This window comes from Diadema antillarum, unplaced genomic scaffold, assembly GCF_040938485.1.
Source record: "Diadema antillarum isolate AM-2024a unplaced genomic scaffold, OU_Dant_1.0 seq00001829_RagTag, whole genome shotgun sequence".
In the NCBI taxonomy this organism is placed as follows: Eukaryota; Metazoa; Echinodermata; class Echinoidea; order Diadematoida; family Diadematidae; genus Diadema; species Diadema antillarum.
This window is the reverse complement of record NW_027272502.1, coordinates 99217-114903: the sequence shown is the minus strand read 5'-3', so window position 1 is coordinate 114903 and position 15687 is coordinate 99217. Positions and strand designations below refer to the sequence as shown.

General features: G+C 38.6%; 2 protein-coding genes across 8 annotated transcripts in view; one reads left to right on the top strand and one right to left on the bottom strand.

Moving 5' to 3' along the window:
• LOC139712616 (uncharacterized) overlaps positions 1-15687 on the top strand; it is a 164405-nt gene that overhangs the window by 102938 nt on the left and 45780 nt on the right. Inside the window, exon 1 of one of the 7 annotated variants that reach the window (XM_071624423.1) lies at positions 1712-2283. The exons of 5 other annotated variants lie outside the window; for them this stretch is intronic. The gene's annotated coding sequence lies outside the window, so the exon portion shown is untranslated. Of the gene's footprint in view, positions 1-1711; positions 2284-6726; positions 7237-15687 lie in introns of those variants that run through there. One more of the 7 variants, XM_071624425.1, reaches the window with a different exon arrangement.
• LOC139712619 (uncharacterized) lies at positions 6232-7298 on the bottom strand. The gene has a single exon (XM_071624430.1). It carries the CDS (start codon positions 7296-7298, stop codon positions 6312-6314), a length of 987 nt encoding a protein of 328 aa, XP_071480531.1. The 3' UTR covers positions 6232-6311.

Below are 15687 nucleotides of genomic sequence, written 5' to 3'. Positions count from 1 at the left end.
GGTGAAGCTGCTAAAATCGATGCTAAGTGGCCGTGTTGTCATCTTCATTCGAGTGTACGCGGGATCAGGATGAAAAGAGTCGATTTTACTCATAGTCAGTTGTTCCAAACAGAGTACAGTGCACTCCCGTTATAACGAAATGCTCGGGACCGGCAGTTTTCTTTCGTTATAACGAAATTTCGTTATAATCGAACAAATACAATATGAAGAGTTTGTTTACAAAAACCGATAAGTCCATTTTTGAAGATTTTAAAGTACGGCCTCTGTCATAAAGTGCAAAACAATACCTTTTAAATGATATATTGGTCACTACATATAAAGGTATATTTTTTAAAGGCAGCCGATCGCCATCCCTAATGGTACGTAAACTCCGAACGACCGAAGTTTGTGCATGCAATTGCGCAATGCTACCACTGAGACATGTGTGTGTGTGTGTGTGCGTGTGTGTGTAAGCATCATACACAAACATTGTCACCGCGAGCTACGGTGATTGGAGGAGAGAGGCCAGAAGACGCTGCGGCGTGTGTGTGTGTGTGTGTGTGTGTGTGTGTGCGTGTACGCATCATACACAAATATTGTCACCGCGAGCTGCGGTGATTGGAGGAGAGAGGCCAGAAGACGCGTGGCTCTTTCGGCCTCTCTTCATGTGCATGCGCACTGAGAGTGTGCGTCCATTCGGAAGCTCTCGTGGCTCGCTTTGACCGCCATTTTGGGTTGGGAGATAAGCACAGGGAGCCCTCTTGTAGCCTATCGTACTTTCGCTGACCCATTGAGCCATCGCTATTCTCATTCGGGGGTCACTACATTTGATACAGAATGGGGGAGGCAGCGTGTTGCGTTCGTCTCCGTGCCGCACAAACCACTCGCCACGACTGAGTGTCTTTAAGTTATGGTCAAAAGAAGCAAACATTTTCTTATTAGTCTCTTTGTTTTTCTTGACCTTAGGCAAATATTGACTTATCGGTTTTTGCAAACAAACTCTTCATATATAACGAAATTGAGGAAGCCAGCATATAAGATATTCTGTTTGTTGGATTCTCGTCAAACAATGGAAAGCTATGTGAACAATTAAGCAAATGGTTAATCAATTTCAGATTATTGTAGGGCCTATTAAAATAGCGCAAGTTCCCCTCGGAAAGTGTGCGTGACACACCAAGCGAAAACACACAATTAGCATTTCGTTATAACGGGGCGCATTTCTTTTGCTTTTCTTTGTCAGCGATGCTCGGAAAAGACTTCGTTATAACGAAAATTTCGCTATAACCGTGTTCAGTATAAGAGATTTTTGTATCGTAGACTTTAATGGCGATAATTTTGGAACCAGAAGTTTTACTTCGTTATAATGAAATTTCGTTATGTGTTCGTTGTAATGGGAGCGCACTGTATCAGCTCATTTAGAACTAATTCTAGAGTCATCTAATTGATATGCCTTTAAATATAATTCCAGATCGAGATAGGTTTGAAAACATGCTGGTAGTCAGTGGTACTTGAAAGAAGTAGGCAGATATAATTTATGTATTTCTTTTTTCAATTTCTTTCTTTGAGATGTCCATGCTCTATAATACAAACAACACAATATACATGACAAAACGTAACATGTGACCTTCGATACTACTTTAAACCGAACTCCCCTTAGTTTTCGTATCTTTTGCTTGTAAAGAAATCAATTATTGTGCTACCATAAATTATACGAGGTGAATAGATACTAACGTGAAAGGTGTTCAGGAATGAGTGGTTGCGAGAGCAGGAAGTTCTGCGGGTTGAGCGTTTCCCCTCCAAGTCGGGTTACAGTTTTCACAGGCACGGAGCAATGTTTGATCAGTGGTAGTCTGATTTTCAGCCCCTTTGTTACTACTATTTCGCCATTCAGGATATTGGCGTCCTCAACGTCAAAAACTAGTATAGTTTAAGGTGGTTTTGTCCTGTGCCTTTGACTTCGGCAAAGGCGGCGACTTCCGTCGCAGAGTCCAGTCGGCAAAGGGTCTGGAAACCAGACTACTGAGTAGCTCGGTGGTGGAAGTTTGCAAACTTGTTTTCAGATGATGATTTTCTATGCGCAGCGAAGTAGGGAGTGCCTGTGTTGTTTGTAAATTGTAAAAAAAATATTACGTTTTACTGTTAGCACTTGGGAGAGAGTTCCTACTGGCCGAACAACTATCTTCTAACTTGGAAACTGCATGATCGCATGTCACATGAAGGTAGTTGGATACCACAAAGGAGATTTATGCCGTGACGGTCATCTAGTTTTCTGCTCCTACTGGGAAAAGATTACGGGTGAAAGTGGTAATGTTCATCAGTTTTCCCCCACTTTGATATGCATGCGTACATTCCTCTGCGTCATTCTTTATAATGTGACATATGTCTCTGTCATAGCCTCAATAAGATTATCTCTCTTAACACAAAAAACTGCATCACTAGTTGCAGGACCCATATTTCTGTTTGACAACACTCACCACTCTTTGACTGTGTATAATGATGGTATATTTAATCAAGTTTTAAATTTCAGTTTCTGTGTCTTATTTCTCATGCATGAAACTGTATCTCTTCCTGAATATCAAAAGGTCTTCCTTACCATTTTGTTTCAGTCATTCTGCCCCACTTGGATGTTGAAAAGACCAGTTACAGCAATTTAACAAACAATCAGAGCAAATGCTGCTGTAATGCTAAAAAACCGTGAAAGTTGCTCAGTTATTTTATAATTATTAATGGTGTCATTGTAAGTTACCATTCTATTAACTAAGTAGTCTCTTATAGAAACACAATGTGGAAACATTTTCTACCTTAGACATGTACATGCCTTCTATAAGCAACAATGTTTAATGTTAATGTTTTTTTTTCTGACTCTTTAGTCCATCACACTGTTTTTTTTTGTTTTTTTTTGTTTATTTTATTTATTCACGGTTAAAAACACATACAGAGTGTGCCCGCATTCAGCTAATAGCTGTTTTTCAGCGAGGCCGTGATATACATTAAAACAATAGATAAAAACAATGAAATACAATTAAACAAAACATAAACAAGATTGAACACATTTACAGTATTGAAAGGAAGAAAAATACAAGGAAAAAAAAAACCAAGAAAAAGAAACCGTAGTAACCATGTAGTGACATAAGAGGACATAGGTTAATATTCAATATCTACATGATGAAAGAAGAGAGCCGATATTTTCAATTTTACAGATCTCTTTACCAAAAAATTTCAAATCTGTTATAAGTCTGAGATTGTTGGGCAATGTATTAAAAAGCTTTGATGCATGATATAATGGGCTAAGTTGAAGAAAATTTGTGTGAGGTCTTGGAAGAGCAATTTGTGAGTTAGCATGACGAAGGGCATAGCCAACATCACTATTGAATTCGATCAATGAAGATAAAACAGGTGGGCCGAGATTATGAAGTCAGTTAAACAGATTAACCAAAGCCTGTTTGACCCAGTATTCTTTCAGCTGATCAATCTTGAGGGTTTCAAAGAGAGCTTCAGTGTGAAATCTACTATTCACTCCAAGTACAGATCTTAAACATCTATTTTGTAAAGTCTGCAGCTGTTTTAACCGAGTTTGTCGACCATTCATCCAAATAGTGCTGCAGTAAGTGAAGTGAGGCTGGATTAAGGTTTTGTAAAGTATTAACGCTATCTTTTCATCAGTGAACTGTCTTATTCGCTTTAAAGCAAAATACATCTTTAAAACCTTTTTCTTCACATTGTTAATTTGTGGAATCCATGAGAGATTACAATCCAGCAAGACCCCAAGATATTTGCATTCCATGACTCTAAATAATTTTTTGTTATTTAGACGAATATCAACATTACAGAAACGACTCAAATTTGACTTTGAACCGATTAACATAAACTGACATTTGTCAACATTAAGCAGCAATTCATTATTTGAAAACCATGTCATAGCGGATTTCAGATCCTCATTGATTACTTTCTCTAAAGTTTTTGGATCTTTAGCAGCAAAGTACATACAAGTGTCATCTGCATACAGAGAAAGGGAAAATTTTTTTACTGACTTACATAAATCATTCAAAGTGATAATGAACAGCAATGGCCCAAGGATACTTCCTTGGGGCACCCCGCTTGTTACTTGTCTGCTCTGTGACATGGTACCGTTAACTGAAGTGCATTGTTCCCTATCATGAAAATAATCCTGAAACCAGCATAATGAATTCTGATCAAAGCCATAGTATCGTAGTTTTTTTCAGCAAAATCTCAAATGATATCAGATCAAACGCTTTTTCTAAGTCCAGCGTTACAATACCAACTACTTTCCTATTGTCTAAATTTCTACAGACATCTTCAGTGAGAGATAAAAGTGCAGTCAAAGTGGAATGTTTTGGACGGAATCCATGTTGGTTATGACATAATAGGTCATTCTCAGAGAGGTAGTCATACACTTGATTAAACACAAGTTTTTCTAACACTTTAGATAGGACAGGTAAGACCGATATTGGTCTGTAGTTGCAGGGATTTGCTCTATCGCCACTTTTGTGAATAGGCGTTACCCGTGCTCTTTTCCACGCACCAGGAATTTTCCCTTTGCTTAAAGACGCATTGACAATGTGAGTTAGCGGTTCAACAATGTACTCTATAGAATCCTTTACAATACTAGCTGGTATTTGATCGAGGCCAGTGGCCTTATTCCTTGCAATGTCATGAATACATTTCAAAACATCATTGTTTGTTACTACCTTAAACTTAAACGTTGAATTTACTTGGCTCATATACTGATCCATATTACCACCAAATATTTTATTACATTTCCGCTTAGCTGCTAAATCAACAAAGTGATCATTCAAACAAGATGCAATATGTTTTGACCCAGCAATTTCCTCATGATCAATAATTATCTTTTGAATACCACTTTCAGTAACATTTTTAGGCATGATACGTCTCAAAGATTTCCACATTGCATTTGATTTACCTTCATTGTTCAAAATGCTTTCCGAAACATATCTCTTTTTGGATCCCCTAATCATTGATGTGACAGAATTTCTAAGTTTCTTATACATTATCCAATCATTCTCTGACCCTGATCCTTTAGCTTTTCTTTTCATTCGATCTCTTTCTCGCATTTTACATAAGATTTCATTATTCATCCATGGTGTATCTTTTTGACGGACTCTTTTTCTTCCTAATGGGGCATGTTTATTTAAAACTAAATTGAACTTAGAGCACCATTTTTCAAAAGCACTTGTTGGATCAGGGTCAGAAAGCACATCATCCCAATGAGCTTGACAGAGATCTAATTTGAAATGAGTTAAATCAAATCTTTTCATGTTACGACCATATGTATATTTATGTTGCATTTTCATGGTTCTTACTTTACCAAGATTACAAACTGTCATAAAATGATCGCTCAAACTGAGTGGGATGACGTCACTGAAAGAAACCTTCTCATGACTGGAAGAATAGAACACATCAATTAATGTCTCAGTCACAGAGGTTACTCTTGTTGGCTTATTTATGTATTGTTTCAAATCATAATCTTCACTTAGACGCTTCAAAGATTTTGATTGACTTGACAAAGGTCTTTTTATCAAATCACAGTTAAGATCCCCGAAGATAACAAATTCATTCGAAGATGACTCTAAAAGTTGTAAAAGAATTTCAAATTTCACGAAAAGCGAACTGTGAGAATTTGGGGGTCTGTACCAATAAACAATTAAGAAGGGTTTTTGCTTTGGTAAGCAGATTTCCAAGCACATCAGTTCTAAGCCATCAACAAAGAATTCATTTTTTATACTGAATGGTATGGTGTCTTTAATGTAGGTTATAATTCCACCACCATTTTTATTTCTATCTAACCTGACATTTTTATAACCTGATATAGATATTTCGGCATCAGAAATAAAATTATCTAATCGAGTTTCACACAAAGAGAAAACATGAATGTTTGTCGTGGCTAAAATATTACGAATCTCATCAAAATTTTTCATCAAAGAGCAGACATTTAAATGGCAAATATTAATACCAGATAATAAATTCAGCTTTTCAAAGCTTTTTTCTACACTTTCATAATTATATGCAACAGCATTTCGAGAAGAAGTGACAGGATCATCAACGTACTGAGGGAGTTCTTTAAAGATACAAAAATCGCACATCCAATCGCCATCAGAATTAAAAGTATCAGTAGATGCACGTGAACATCTCAGATGAGCCCATTAGTTACACTGTACACATAATAAGGCATTATGGTATTCTTTTACTTCTTTACGGCAACTTAAGCATGGAAATTCAATATAAGTCACGTGAGTTGATCGAGACATAATTCATAAACAACTAATGAAAATAAAACTGAAAAAAAGGAGTTCTTACAAGTTTTCAAAGTCTTGTTTAGTCCTAATGCTGATCTTTTTTGAGTCCCGTGTCCTTAGTGCGAAGATGTTTCCATCCTGGGTCCAGCAGGACTTCGACTTGTTACTGTTCACAAGTTCCCAAAAGAGAGTTGCTCGCCTGGCTGTGAGATCCTCCCTTATCCAGAGTTTTGGTCCATCTGCATTCTTCAATCTCGTCCTGGCTCTGTACACATCATGTCGGACATTGTATCTGCTGAATTTCACTATTACAGGTCTCGGTTTGTTCCTCCTCGTAGCACTCGCGTACGATGTCGAAGCCGATGACTCGCATCCCCGATCAGCATCTTGCCTCCCGTTCGATGCCGAAGTCGATGACTCCCGTCCCTGATCAGCGTCTTTCTTCGGGCGTGCAGAGATGCGGTGACTGCGATCTATCGCGTCCGGTTGAACTGCGAGACCGAGCTTCGTGTTGAAGATATCTAGAACGAGTTCATCTGTCCTCTCATCTGGTCCCTCGGGAATGCCATATATCCGGAGACAATTTCTCCTACTGTATTGTTCTGCATTGTCTTTCTCATCCTGTAGCACTTTTGTTTCCTTCTTCATTTCAGCTATTTTCTGTTTCATGGCTCCCACTTCATCTGTGTATTTCTTCAAGTCCAAACTGACAGCTTGATACACTTTCTCCACAACTCGCTCTTCAAGCTTTGTAGCAATTACGTCATAAACATCATCTGCTATGCGTTTGACAAGGCTCGACGATCGAAGTGAAAGGGCAATCTGTTCTTCAATAGCATTCCGCAGTGTATTGTCCAGACTCGGTCCCCTGGAACGAGCACCCGAGTGAACAGCAGGGCCCGCTTCCTCATCGGTACCGGAGCTAAGCTCGTCTGTCCCCGACTCCGCCGGCGTCGAAACAGCCCCACTCCGTTCACGTTCGGTAGGTTCTGACCTCAGTTTTCGACGACCAGTTTTTTGCCCTTTCCTCCCTCCAGCAGGCATGATCCCTTTTTTCAAAAGTTACACAACAGCATGGAGATATTTCTTTACACCAGCACGCACAATATTCAGGAAAAGTAAAGACTTATTCTAGTTGTGAAACTTATGAATCTTCACGAAAAACCAAAAACCAAGACACGTCCACGTCCACGTCACGTCACCTCGTCTGTACGTCTTTATTATGCAGTGCATGCAAACCAGCACTTTTATGTTTATAGTCGGACATGTACTCTTTCAACAAGAAACACACACTTGTTTTTAGCCTCATGAAATGACCGTAACAACACACAGACACTCAGACACTTCCTGCTACAGCAAATAGTCAACATAGAATGCAAATGTTACAGTTTTGATGGAAGTCAAGGTCGAAAACTTGCATCCACACGTATTACCGTTTCTTTATCGTATTTGTAACCGGAAGCAAGGCTTGTCAAGTTTATATGTAAGCTGCTGAGGGAGTTTAAGATTAATAATGTACCCCAGTATACACAAAATGCATAAAGGGGAATAGGAATCGCCGTGTGGTCGGGCGGTCTGACGGTAGGTCGGGCGTCAGTTGCAAATCTTGCGTCGCGAAATCCTTCTACAGTTTTGAAGCACTTGGGGTACAAGATGACATTGAAGTGTAGATGTGCAGACATGTTGTGTGTGTGTGTGTGTGTGTGTGTGTGTGTGTGTGTTTATCAGAAAAAGCGTTGCCATTATTATGGTGACCATTTTTTCCAAAAACCTTGTGGATTTAACTACTTCCACAGTATTTACGCGATTTACTTTAAATTTGGGTGGTATAATGATCTTTTGGTGTGGTTACGCAAGACACACTTTGGCCCGAATTCACGAAGGTGGTACAAATGAAACCATGGTTAAAACCATGGACAAAAACCATGGAACGCCAAGTGTCGCACGGAATATTTCGTTACGAAATTGGTTATTTCGTTGACAAAATGACCGTTTCGTTAACGAAATGTTCGTATAGTTACAAAACGTTGTCATGTCGTTACAAAATAATCATTTCAGTGACGAAGTGACCAATTTCATAACGAAATATTCCATGCGACACTCCGCGCTCCATGGTTTTGTCCATGGTTTAAACCATTGTTTCATAATTTGTACCACCTTTGTAAATTCGGGCCTTTGTGTTTGTACGCGGCAAGGCGTTGCCATGGCAACGGCATATTCTCTTGAAAATATTGTGCAGTGAACTACTTCCACAATTTGGAAGCTATTGAACTCAAATTTTGTGTACTTGATGACATTGAGCTGGAGACGAGCAAGACATGTTTTTTGTGTTTGTCGGAGAAAGCATTATGATGGTAACTTTGTGGAGTGAACTATTTCTGTCCAGTGTTTCAAAATTGAGAACAATTGTTTTTGTTTTAATGGTTCTACCCTACTTCGATTTCAAATGGCCGCCCAAATCGGAAATTCAAGTAATGTGCAGTTTATTGCCCCGTCTCTGTACAGGCAAGCTAACCTGGAAACATCAAAACTGCAAATTATTTGAATATGAGACCATTCCGAAGCAAATAATTTTCACACAACACTATGTATATAACGTACTCTTGCATGAATCCCACAAGGATTGGAACGATCATCCCCCAGCATTCCTACTGATTCCCACTGATCAGTTACTAGCCATCCCCTTTAAACTCATTCTTTATTGGCGAAATAATGCATTACTAGTTTATTTCTTGATTCTTCGTTATATTGGAGCCAATACGTTAATTTGCAACATTATTACATATTACGAACAAACGGTAAAAAAAAAAGTGGCGGGCAACGCGCCGTTAAAATAGACAAACACTAAAGCAAACAAAATGACCACAGTAGTCATGTATGGTAATAGTTCATTTTCCGGTTCTTACGAATATCATAATCACGCAGAGTGCTTTTGAAGTTTATATTGATATGTATTATAGTGGTCACGGATGTAACCATTTCTAATGACGAAATCAGAATATGCAACAAGCTTCAACACCAAATACCAGCATGCCATATTTAATTTGTACTCTATTGATAGCCGAAAAGGATTAATTTCACATCTGTGGAGACATTATAATCAATGACCACAAGCATTACTTTATAACCATTATGCCTTTAAAAAAAAATTCACTCGTATCTTTGTGTTTGTACGTGTCAGTATGATGTCAATATCATTTTTCTTTTCAGTACGTGTTAAAGGTCCGTTTGAGACATATCGGGATATCTTAGTTTATTACAAAAACATTGTGACAATCATTTTGGATGCCATTAATTTTGGCTGATTTGACAAATTCGCTCAACTGAGTTGAATTTGAGAATACGAATTGCTGCTCTTTACCCTGGGCTTAATACCCCGCTTCGCGTTAGACCATAATATTTCACCATTTATAACAACATAATAGAAAATTTCCTTTAAGCGGGATATTTATAAAAGTCCCCAAACCTTCAAAAACCATCAGCGCCCTCGAAATGGGGTAACACCATCAATTTACTTTCAATTTTTCACCATTAAGAAAAAAATATTAACATTGGAATTTCAACTCCTGCCAGTTATTTTGGCGGTCATCTTTAACACTTCAAAACGCTAACACAAAAGTGGCATCAACCAGGCTTGGATCCAGCACCCTCGAAATAGGCTAAAACCATCTGTTGCGACACGGATTGTCGCCCCTACACGGATTGTCGCCTCCTGCTCGGGGCGACAATCCGTGACGCTTTTGCAGTTCCCAGTTTTTGACCTCGAAGGCGACAATCCGTGTTGGCAAAAAATTTGTTGCGACACGGATTGTCGCCCCGTCACGGATTGTCGCCTCGGGCTTGGGGTGGTTTCTCCGGTGTTACGCTTTGGTGGGATGGGTATGACTGGTAAGTTATGCGTATGTGTGTGTGTGTGTGTGTGTGTGTGTGTGTGTGTGTATTGTGAGCTGCATGATATGTGATGTGTATGATTTGATGTGTGTGTGTGTGTGTGTGTGTATTGTGAGCTGCATGATATGTGATGTGTATGATTTGTTGTGTGTGTGTGTGTGTGTGTGTATGTGTGTGTGTTTGGAGTATAACAATACAATATGTAGGAAATGTGCATGTGTGGTGGTTGTATAGTGGTAGTGGTTTGTTTGTCTGTGTGTATACGTGTGCCTGTATGCTTGCGTGTGTATGTGGAATATAGTGGCGCTACTGTGGCAATACAAACGCCTTCAGAGTGTATAAGCACGTGTTTAAAGAATTCACACCAGCGTTGATCTAAAATAGTATGGGTGTGTCAACCAATATCAGCGGTGAGGCGGGCTAGGCGAGAGAGAGACCGAGAGAAAATACATACGAGGGAGGTACCCTCCCCAAATGTTATTCGTCTTTGTTCATTTTTCACTGCAGTCATTTTCTTCCATCAGTCTTATAAACTAGAACGTCCATACCACTATTCTTTGTCCCAGAATAGGTTTGGCATGCTCTATGCATGAGCGAATAATTTCCACACGCCGTAAAAAATTTGTCAATCGTTAGTTGATTTTAGCACAAACGAACTGCCATTGCACACCGCTAATACATACGTAATACAAACAAACACCAACAAACACTCAAACAAATCTTCATAATGCAAATAAACCAACTCAACAATTTTTCTTTGATATTTATTGATTTCATTCAAATCATTCATGAATCCACCCATTCTGGGAGTAACATGAACAAAAAAAAAGTTACAAATGGCAAATCGAAACACAAACAAATCCATTTGTCAATTTATACCACAAATAATCTCACTTCAACATAGATAACTCGATTATAGACCAACCCTACTAATAATTTCTTCACGAGAAAGTTTTGACATGTATAGGGCCCTACCAAACCTATATTCCTTTAATATATTGATTTGGATCATGTAACACGGAACACCTTCTTACTTACAAGGGCATATACATAAAAAAAACACAAATACATTACACAAATCTAGAATGAAATCAGTCATAAAAAAAACCCGACCACCCCCTCCTGAGCGTTCGGACGAATGAGCCTTCAGAATAACAAACTTTTGCAATAACGAAATGTACCCCCATTCCCACATACCGACGCACACGCGAACCGATACCACATTCCTTCCTGATGAAACAATTTCCCAATGTTGATGAATAAGACATAATGGACCGTATGCAGAAAAGCAGCATCCGCCCGCACGCAAGCTCCACTCCAAATTCATATACAAATCTGCCAAACAAACTCATCAAATTCAAAGCTGCTGATAAAATCAATATCAACGTTTATGCCAGCAACAGCTTACTAGGTATCCCTCCCCACGCGCAGCTAAAAAACACATACGCAAAAAACTGACATAATAAACACATTCTTCCATCACACACACACACACACACACACACACACACACACACACACACGCACACACACACACGCACAAACGGACACTAAATTATCATGTGCACGCGCACATACACACTTCCTTGAAACCTCACCATGACTTTTTACATGGCATGTTTGCATGGATGTAGCCATGTAAGTTATGTGTTAGTATTTCAATGATTATGTCCAGAACGATATTACCAAACAAAATGTGCTTCGAGGGCGGGCGACAATCCGTGCCGCCAGCCCTCGTCACGGATTGTCGCCAGGCGACAATCCGTGACGGGGGCGACAATCCGTGTCGCAACACCATCAATTGCTTTTTATTTTACACCATTTACAAGGAAATGGGGGGCTTACGTAGAAATTGTCTTTTTTGACGGCCATTTTGTGGGCCATTCTGGCTGCCATCTTTATCATCTCAAAACCCTTAAGGATGAAAGAGCTGTATCCTGCAGTTTCAGATTATGCAAACTTAAAATAGGGTGAAACCACCAACCTTTCTCAATTTTACATCGTTTACACGGAAATAGGGGGCCTACATGTGAATTTTCTTTTTTGGCGGTCACTTTGGCCGCCTTCTGTATTATCTAAACACATACAAAATAGAATATATACAAACCACCAATTGCTTTCGAATTGTCAAAATTTAGAAGAAATTGATACACAGGAATTTCAGTCTTTTGCTGCCATTTCGGCGACCATCTTGAATATCTCAAAATCTTCAAGGATCTGGTGTTGCATCGTCCCGAGTCGGATTCCGAGCCTCGTAATAGGGTAAAATCCATTCAATTTCTCACTATTTAGAAGGAAATACGTGAAAATTAATTCATATTTTCAATTTCCGGCCATTTTGGAGGCTAATTCAGCGGCAATTTTGGCGGCAGCCTTGAATATCTCAAAACCTTCAAGGATGCAAGAGTTGCATCATCCAGATTCTGATTTAGCACCCTTGAAATAGGGTAGAACCATCAAATGTTTTCAATTTCTCACAACTAGAAGGAAATACATGAGAATTTCCGGTTTGGGCGACTATTATTGGCAGCCATCTTGAATATCTCCAAACCCTCAAGGATGCAAGGGTTGCATCATTCAGATTGAGATTCAGCACCTCAAAATAGGGTAAAAGCATCAAAATAATTTGTGTAGACGATAATACAAGGTTCAGCCTCTGGCACCCAGACTAAAATTTCCGTTATTCATACATGCATGCATGGCAAAAAGCAATGTTTCTATATAAATGTATTTCAATTTGAATTTCAATTTCAATATCACTTTGTGTTTCTCGATGGAAAATGCATAAAATATAACAAAATATGATCATACAAAATGTCCAGCTTGGATATATACAAAAAAAAAAAACCAACAACATTGTACATACCGGTCGATGTGTCATTTTCAATCAAAGTAAAAGAATGCTAAAGAGAAATACGATTTAACCTACTAGAAAGCAAAGCTTGTTGAGCGTAGGTCTTAACAAAAGCTGAGTGTGGAGAACAGGATGAGGAGCACGGGTACAACTAAAGACCGAAATAAGAATAAACAAAAGAGAATGACTATCAATACGAAGGGGGCGCAGACGATTCTTCTCACATATAAAATGAGAACAAGTATCCACATGCTGCACACTATATAGCAGTTCTTGCTCCAAGAGCAATTTGACAGGGGAGTGATGATGTGAATACGACATAATTCTATGGTTGTAAAATTCCTGCTTCCATTGAAAAATTAATACACTGGGAAAGAGTCAGAAAATGGAAGACATGAATTAACAATGTGTATTATGTGATAAACCAGCCAGCTGCAATGCCGCATGAAAAGAGTTAGAAGAAAGAAGGGTAAACTATGACGGTATGTGACGTGACCGAAGGTTTTATACCAGAAGTGGAAGGAAACACACCGATAGACAGGAATCTCCAGAGAGCATGCAACTATACGTATGCATAAGCCTGTTCACATGGCAACACTTGGAACCGAGCAGTATATAGCAGAGCATCCATGAGCATGAACATGATAAAAAGGAATGTTATTGCACTTGTGTGTCGTAACTATTCAATACATGCTGTCTGAGTTTACGTTTGCAGGATAATGACAAACAGCTTGCAAGACTTCTGTTGGGAGATCATTCCAATATTTTGGACCTGTATACATAATTGTGTTTTTAGCGAAAATTGTTCGAGTTCATGGAAGGTGACAAGCGTCACTTTGGCGAGTTGGATAGTCGTGGTGGACAAAATTGCTTAATTTTTATGAACATCTGTAAAAAACAAATCTGGAAGATCTTTTGAGGAAAAGTTAATACATTAAAATACCTAAGTTATAATCAAACAAATCTGTCAGTTTGAAAATTTTGTGACGCTTGAGTGAGATAAATACCCGGCGTGGTTAATAATTCTGATCGCTCGCTTTAGAAGAAGAACAAGCGAATCCGGCAAATATTTGGAGGCGTTACCGCAAGCAAGAATTCCATAGTTGAGATATGGGGAAATCATGGTGGAATATACATGCATAATCTGCAAAATATGTTTGGGCAAAAAATGTTTCAGTTTGTTTAGGATTCCTGTGTTTTGTTTTTCAGGAGAGTTCGTTATCGATGTAAAATCCTAAAAACTTTGTACTCTCTACTCGGGTTAGATTAATACCATTTATCTTAACATCATCAGGAATAGCTTGTAGAGAATTGAGTATCTGAATATACGAACGATCCAAGTCAATGGAAGATCATTTCGAGAAAACTTAAAAAAAGACTTCATATCTTTTTTATTTCTCCAATAATATTCTATTTAACTGTGATGGGAAGGCAACATTTTTAAATACAAATTAGTACATATATTACTATCACAATTAACATTTACATTAATTGTGGAGAGGTCTGTTTGCGTGATGGCCTTGAGTCGTTCTTTGAATCATATGGACTTGGGTCGTTCTTTGATTCATACAGGATAGGCTGCTATATCAATGGTATGGTTAAAATTAAGCAAAAGATAAGAGAGGTTTGTTACTTTTTTCAGCTTTTAGTCCGTATGGAATACAAAAATGTAGTTGTCTACCATAGTATAATGTCCCTCATCTCTATACTATATAATTCATCATGTGTGTGCATCTGTGTGTGTGCACGTCTATGGGTATACATGGAGCTATAATGTGTATTATGTATATGTGTTAAATGCGTGGAAATGTCTTCCATCTGTCTCTTATGAGGAATAATATGTGTACGATATAACTAAGGAACCGCAGCTGAATATTTGCACATGCATAAATAAGTGGATAAAGCTGTCGCCATGAACCCATGGTTGCACATAACTAAGGTCAAGGGTCAAAGGTTATTGGTAAAGTTAAAATTGCAAAATGTCACAATTTTCCCCGTGTCTCTGCAGTGCGGGAAAGTAACTTCTTGAAGTTATAATACACACGTATTACTAGACATCAATTCTCTGAATCTGTTGGGCCATTTGTTCAAAGGTAAGGTAAAAAATGCTGCCATTTCACTAGTTTCCCCATCCTCTAAAATGGTTTGATTGCTACATTTTTAGTTACTCCTAAATGCAGACCATACATCGTCCTATAACTAACATGCGAAATGAAAACACAAATTTCTTCATTTTTCCCCAATAATTTTGTGTAATTCAAATGGCAGGAACTTGGTTCTTTTGCATTTTTTGTACCTTTCTCCAACTGCTCTAAAGCCTTTTGCTCTTATTTTGCTTCCATTCTAACTAATTCCTTTGTTTTTTCCCAACATAACTCCTCATCACTGTCCAGCAAGTCATGTTCATTTTTTGTATACATGAATAGGCCTGGACAAGGAGTGATGAGAGAGGGCGCTATAATATGAATGTAAGAATGGCCCAAGTCCTGGACTTGGATCATTCTTTCCAGGTAAGCATGCCTGTACAGTGACAGGGCGATTAAACTGCACATTACCAGAATATGAGACCATTCTGAAGCAAATAATATTTTCACACAACAATAGATATAAATAATGAACTCTTCAATGAATCCCACAAGGATTGGAACAATCATCCCCCAGCATTCCCACTGATTCCCACTGATGAGG